Here is a 7,759-nt window from a genome sequence, read left to right as displayed (position 1 = left end):
GCCTATGTCATATATTTTCATAAAATAGCGTACAACAGTCTATCTAAGGCAAATCCAATTCTACCATATTTTCCAAATAAATGTTATTTGTGTTGTTATACTAACCGAAATTCCAAAGCAACCGTGCACTATGATAATATAGAAGTGTGACGAAACAAAAATACATGGTTCGGTTATTTTTCAGCCAAGACATTCTAAACTGTTTCTAAATATTTAAAGTGAGATGTTTACCTAGTGATACGTATAATTTATCACAAAAATGACATAAAAATAAATGTCATGCACGACAACGTCCTACTGTTTTCAGATGAAAAAGTAAGAATATTTTTCGTGAATATCTTGTCATTCCAATTTTGACTTTTTGTCACTAATACAGGTTTTGTCATGTAACGGACAAATTTTATATTTTATTTAAATTAAGTAAATTTATGTTCTCTTATGAAATAAATTATTTTAATTTTGGTGGGTATCGTCTTGCCTAACATAACGCCTCACTGCTAATCCGCACCTGTATTTGTATTTATAGTCGTATCAGTTCAAATACTAGTTTGACAAGTTTTAATCCCACGGGTTATTCATGGGCAAATTTAGTGCAGTGACAAGTACATTCTTTATCGGAAATCCGTAGAGGACAGATCGTTTACAAAAATTCATAGCAGAAGAATACGGCAGAAAACTGCAGTGCTACTGTTTTTGAGAATTCACAATTTAGATCAGTCTGAAGTGAATTTTAGTTTAAAAAAAATAAAATAAACTGGTATAGTGAGCTGACAAACACTCACAGGTAAAACATGGGCGTGGTCGAGCGTTTTTGGTTGCATGTACATGCGCTTGAAAAATGCAGTACGTTAGTTACTATACATTATTCTCAGTCATAATTATTTATGGACTTAAATCATATGTTCAGTATGCAAGTACTGGTTCCGCCCGAGGCGTATTGAGGTTTATGCATTTCTAACGTACATTGTCTAGAATACTCGTGTTTCGGAAATATCTTGTAACATGATTTTGTAACGTTTGAGTGAATCAAAGAATCTTTTCTTTGTAGCCTAATATATTTAAAAAAAAAATACAAATTATTACGTCATAAAATAAAAGAAATATACAAATGATTGTTTTTTTACTAATTGTCAAAATTAAATTTAAATACCTTGCTTCAAATGATAACAAGAAATATCTTTAAAAATGATGGTCGGCGAATTGTAATAAGGAAAGAAGTTTATGAATTTTTCATCTAACATTCATCTTTCATCTAACATTTTTCAAATTGCAAAACTAAACACCGCACTTTAACAATTTAAATGGTTCTCTTTTAATTTTTCGCAAAGGTTTCGTAGGGTTGCAATTTTGTTTCGTTTATCCTTAGACGAATAATTACAGCAGTAGTTTGATGAAGATTCATGAAGCGGTTCATGAGAAGAGGTCATTAAACGTGTTTATATTTTTAGCTAAATTGGTCCCTATCCCCATTTGTAACAAAATAGCAGGAGACCTTACGATATTGTTACACATCGAGTTTGACAAAAATCCATTACATTTTAGTGGTTAATGCGAAGAAAGGCATATCTACTTTTAGCTATAGTGGTCCCTAATAGGGCCCAAGTTCCTATATAAATAAATTTGTAAGAGGACCTTATAATGATGCTCCAGACCAAGTATGACAAAGATCCACCAAGCTGTTCATGAGACGCTGTATAAAGGCATTTCTAGTTTTAGCTCTAGCAGCCCGTAAAAGGGGTCAAATGTCCCAGCTGAACAAAGTTGGCTGCGGGCCTAATAAAGATGCTACAAATCAAGTTTGATTAGAATACATGAGAACAAATCAAAGGATTTTTTTATTTATTATTTTTATTTATTTCTAAAACAGGCCAACTGATCCCGCTTTAACAAATGCATATTCGCTATTCGTGAATCTTTGAACAATGACGTCACACCTATAAAAAGTGAAGCTCAAGCAAAACATACAATTATAATTATTTCAATATTTCTGTTTCATAAGCAAAGTTTGACCGTAGTTATATCACATAGATAAACTGTATGCAACGTACCTTCGTTTCAGTGTAATGAGATTCAGTCATTATATAGCATATATATAATGAAACAGATTTCAACTGAGTTCAATATTTGCATACCATACTAAAAAAATATTCATATATAACAAATCAGTTAAATAATTTGTAACAAATATATCAAAGCAAACAAGTACTCATTTTAATATGCAAACTGAATAAGTCACAAAAGCAAGAAACCTTTTCATATACAGACGACAATTGTAACAAGGAAAATCTTTTAAAAAGCACTTCTCTACATAAAAGACTCTTTTCACACCCTTATTCATGTGATACGCAGACCGTATTCAGCTCTTTCTTTAATTTGATATATGTTGGTATTTGAACAGGTTTTTATCATATTTATTAAACTTACTTATTATTTTGAGATATATCAATATTCTTGCTAAATATACTGAGCCAAAGTTAGCTTTAAAACTGTGAGCAGCGTCGTTTAGGATAAACCCTTTGTCTACATTTCACTCAGCGTAGCACAATCAACAGAGTGAAAGAAATTGACACTCTCGTCCAATCAGGCAGTGTTGCATAAATCTTCCATTTTGATAAATTATCTATAATGCGTTATCAAGTAGTTTGATTGGCAAACTGAAGTCACGTGGCATAGGTAAACGAAAACGAATTTAAACGGCGTCGCCGAAAAAAAAAACAACATGCTGCATATTCTAGTTACAGCCAAACAGATCCGATGAGAAAGGGGCGACATACAATTAATTGGTTCTATGCCGTTTTCAACAGTATTTCAGTTATGCAATGGCGGTCAGATGGTTGAAGTGATTGTAGAGACTGCATAGAAGAAAATTGGTATGTAATAAGGTAATGTAAGCTTACTTTTTTTCCATGGAAAGAAATAGGCTATTTAACTCGATTAGCTGTACCAGCAAGAGAGCGTTCCAGTTGGGTTCGTACCATGGCATGAAACATTAACAGCTGACAAGAAAGATACGTGTATATTGGATGTTTTCATAATGTAACATTTTGGTAGGCTGCTGTTTGTTTCGAAACAAATGTAAAATATATTTTCAATTTTATACATCAGCAGTGTAACCTTGATCTCAACTCTCGTAATGTATAATAGTAAATGATAAGTGATACTTATGAAAATTAATAACAGACTGTCACAGTTCTAAGTCGTAAAATATTTTTTCTAAAGCACGAAAACGACATGATTAAATCAAATAATTCACGGATTTATACATAATTATATTATCAATTTATTGTAATGAAATTTCAAAGCTCTTTCAGAATTGTAAAAAATATAATGCGGACATGCTCGAAGTAAGGTAAAATGTGCTTTTCATACTTGAGTCTGGTTACTGTTTCTGAAAGTATTTTACATTTAAAAAAAGCCATCAAAACAACGAAACTTATGGAGAACGGTGCTATAGAAATAAAAACACAAACATTCTTAGCTAAATGGAATAAGCCACACTACTTGGGAGTGCGACGAGTGATTTCTCATGAACCAATTTAATCGAACCGAATCTGCTAATACTTTGCATGGTTGCGTTCTGCAAAAGATTATCATATACAAGGACTTAGATAAATTAATACAGATTATTGTTATATTTTGAACAATATTCAGCTATAAATGTATTTCTTAATGACTAAAATATGGATTTGGGTTATCAATTTTGTTACACGCTAATGAAATGCATACACATTAATTTTAGACGCAGTTCTAGCCTGTACGCTTTGATGCGGATAATCCATTACGTCAGCAACTGTAACACCAGCATTAACACGGTCAATCTCTGGTATAAGGGACTGCAGAAAACTAATGTCGTCAACCGGCTATTCTCCTAATGACTTCAAACAGTTTAGCTATAAGAGCGGCGTGACATGGTCGGGATCGGCAGCTATTGGGGCATCTTGTGTTGAAAGGTAACTGTTGTACCTGGTTAATTTTAATAGATCTGATTTATCTAGGTCCATTGCATGCATTACTTAACTGCCTGCATGTAAAAGAATAAGTTATAAAAATGCATTGATATGGAAAACGAAATAATCAAGAAATATCGAAAATAGGTGTAAAACAGAATTGAATCAATTATGAGAATAATGTTAATAATAATAATAATTATAATAACAATAATGATATGAATAATAATTTCGATAATATGAACGCAAAGAAGACGTCACAGGAAACTGTTCAAGCATATTCTGTTTATGACGTAACAAGTCATTGGCAGTAAGACTCTTCTGGTTGAAAGTCTTAAGGCTATTGGTTTCCTATCCGTCCGTCCGTCCGTTCGTCTGATGTTCGTTCAAAATAAATAGATAATACATTTTGACTGAAACCTCAGTAAAAGGTTTCATGGTGACCCTGGCTTATAGTAATCGAACTATTGGATAATATGTGCATATGTACATGTACCTGAAAGACATTGTAACGTTAAAAGATATACAGTATGTAAAATATGCAGCGAGTTTCATAGATTTTGATACATCTTAAAAATTAAGGTACATAGCAAAAGGTATTTTCTAGCTCTAGACTTTAACTGTTTGTCAATGAGCTGCTGTACTTATTGAGTAAACGTGTGTTCACTGCATATCTCGTTTTGGCGAATTTTATTTTTATAAAATGTTGAGTGGCCCTCAATACACGTAATGTGCATTTCGGTATGGTAAATTGTAAATCTTATTAGTATTAAAATCTAAAATGCATTACATTCGTTGAAATCTATAGTTATCATCTTATATCATAGAGATCGGCGAGAGCATCTTTGTCTCGTTTCTCATTAGTGCGAAGTACTAGAACCTACAATTTCCTATTAGGTCTGGTATGTTCTGCGCTTATTTTCATAGTTTTCTGCACCTTCGCGCTGCTATGTTGCTTCCAGGCATTTTAGCTGGAGCTTTGTCTTTCATATTTTCACATCATTTTCATATATACCATGCTATATATTTACAATATGCCATAATTTTCATTTGAAAATTTACAAGAAAGTCACGGCCTTATCCCACATAATCTTGTTTTGTTTTTGCTATATTACTTGGTACATTCACCTTTGTCTCAGAACCGATGAACTCCCTTATGCAGTCAGACCCGTACTGTAGACAGCCTCCAAATACATATAAACTGCTTACTATGGTCACACGTCACCTGTCTTGAAAAAAAAAATGTTTTCACAAATAGCAGCATTTTCAGTCCCCAAGGGAGGTTCTGCAGCCGGGTTTGACTGTATATATATATATACCCTAGCACCCATCAATAAATTAAATTTATTTATTTTCGTTTCAGTTACACGTTACTTTTTTATCTAGTTTCCTTATTAGGAAACGTTCCTAAATATAGAAATTTTACGGCTCGATTGATTGCGGCTTGATATAAAAGCCGCTCTGCACGGGATTTACGCTATTCGAGGTCTAACGGGCATAGTGACAACAAGATTATACATACATGTACTAGATTAGATTGGCATTTTCGACAACGTGTCACGTTTCAATGGAAGAAGACAGCCATATTGGAGGAGGAGATAGAAGCCTTTCTGCGCCCTCTAACAACGATGGAAACAATTCAAGTAAGTCCCCAGGGGATTCAGCAATAGAAGCATTTTCGCTTTTTAAAACGTATTTAGACGCTCAGTTAAAAGACTTTAAACAAACTTTAGTTTCTCGTAACACTGAAAAGGAAAAACCAGCAGTTCAATTTAAAAAAGAGTCGAACAGAATTCAGTAACAATTTAACATTGAAATTCTAAAGGGAATAGAAGTGGTTAGAAATTATAAACATTTGTTGCCACAAGAAGTTGGCGAAGTCTTGGATGATACTGTGTCTAAACTGAAGCACCGGAACAAGTTAGTTACTTTAGCTGAAACTTCCCATGGGGGCTGGACTACGGTGTCCGAATATGAAAAACCGCTGTTGGGTTCAGATAGTGATGACGAAAAGCGCATTAAACAGGCAGAGGCCAGGGCTCTCAAGAAAATTAAGACAAAGAAAACCACTTCTGTTCCTCGCAGTTCCTCTCCTTACAATATTAATAAACGTTTGTATGATTTCATGGGGAGACCTAACAACAACCAAGGACAGGGCAGTCCTTTTCCTGACCGGTTTCTGCAGTCCTTTCGTTCCTCACATGGTACTGGAACATCCAGAGATGCGGCCATCTGCTTCTCCTGCGGTCTTAGGGGCCACTTCCGTCACGAATGTACAGCCAGAGATCAGTCCAGGACCCGAGGCATTCCCGCTACCGTCAGCAGATACTCACCCGGAGAACCAGCCAACACACCAAGAAAAGATTATAAATGATAAGTATTTTCAGTACTTTGATTCTTATGAAAATCAAGATCTGGGTATGATTTTAGAGATAACGAAATCTTCTACAAATGTAAAGGGTCGCCTCAGGGAACATATTTCGTATTGGAAACATATAGGCGTTAATCCAGAAATTATTGATATTATTGATAATGGGTACAAAATTCCTTTTCTAGAACTTCCAGATTCGAGTTTTTCAAAAAATAACAGGTCCGCTTTAGAGCATTTCGCCTTTGTAGAAGAAACCGTTCATGAACTTTTACAGAGTGGCTGCATTATAGAAACACAGTCTGTTCCACATATTGTTAGCCCACTTACAGTTTCTGTTAACAAACAAGGCAAAAAACGTCTTATTTTAGATCTCAGAATAGTAAACAAATGGATTTGGAAAGATAGTTTCTCTTTCGAAGATTGGAAAGTAGGTTAAGAGTATTTTGATAAAGATTGTTTTTGCTTCGTTTGACCTTAGCAAAGGTTACTATCATTTGGATATTTTCCCCAGTCTTCAAACTTATTTAGGTTTTTCAATAAAGGGAAAGTACTACGTGTTAACAGTTTTAGTTTTTGGCCTGAGTTCTGCCCCTTTTGTTTTCACTAAACTTATGAGGGAAATGGTAAAATTCTGGAGAAATAACGGAATTAAAATCGTGATGTTTTTAGATGATGGCTGGGGTACAAATAAGAATTATGATACAAGTTTAGAAGATTCGCATTTTGTACAAAATAGTTTACAGAAAGCTGGTTTTGTTATAAATCAAGAAAAATCCGTTTGGTTACCCGTACAGTGTTTAGAGTGGATAGGTATTTACTGGAATAGTATAGAATTTTACATCAGTATACCTGATAGGTATTTCTTCTTTGCAAGCCATTTTGAATGATTTGCCTTTCGTTTCCGCTAGAAAACTTGCTCAGTGCAAGGGGAAGATTATTTCAATGTCCGCTGTTATCGGAAATCTTACAAGATTAATGACCAGGTATTTGTACATGGAAATAGAAAACAGAAAGTCCTGGGATTTTAGATACAAGATTTCAGTAAATCATCAATGTATCGATGAGATTAAATTCTGGATCAATAACTTAGTGAAAAGAAACAAAAGGTTTCTTAAAGATTACTCTCCTACAAAGACTATAGTCTATTCATACGCGTCCCACGTTGCAGCAGGCTCATATATAGTAAGCTGTAAGGATAGCGTTTTTCATTGTAAGTGGTCAGATTTCGAAAAAACTACAAGCTCAACTTTCAGAGAACTACGCGCAGTCAAATTAGCTTTAAGGGCCTACGGACAAACTTTGAAAGATCAGTCCGTAAAGTGGTTCATGTGTACACATAGTTCAGTCAGGTAGCACTAAGTCCGAGCTTCAGAAGGAGTCCCGAGACATTTTTGAGTTATGTTCTCAGTTTAATATAGATTTAGGCATTCAATGGGTACCC

General features: G+C 34.3%; 1 protein-coding gene across 1 annotated transcript; it reads left to right on the top strand.

Annotated features, from left to right (window-relative positions):
* Positions 1-5,757: 5,757 nt before the first annotated feature.
* Positions 5,758-6,321, top strand: LOC128557403 (uncharacterized; the record flags this gene model as incomplete). Its single annotated transcript, XM_053544753.1, has 1 exon — positions 5,758-6,321. A coding segment is annotated over one exon (564 nt), but the record flags the coding sequence as incomplete, so codon positions are not given.
* Positions 6,322-7,759: the final 1,438 nt, after the last annotated feature.

This window comes from Mercenaria mercenaria, chromosome 5 (assembly GCF_021730395.1).
Source record: "Mercenaria mercenaria strain notata chromosome 5, MADL_Memer_1, whole genome shotgun sequence".
NCBI classification, from domain to species: Eukaryota; Metazoa; Mollusca; class Bivalvia; order Venerida; family Veneridae; genus Mercenaria; species Mercenaria mercenaria.
The sequence above is the reverse complement of the archived record's forward strand: the minus strand, read 5'-3'. Positions and strand labels throughout refer to the sequence as shown.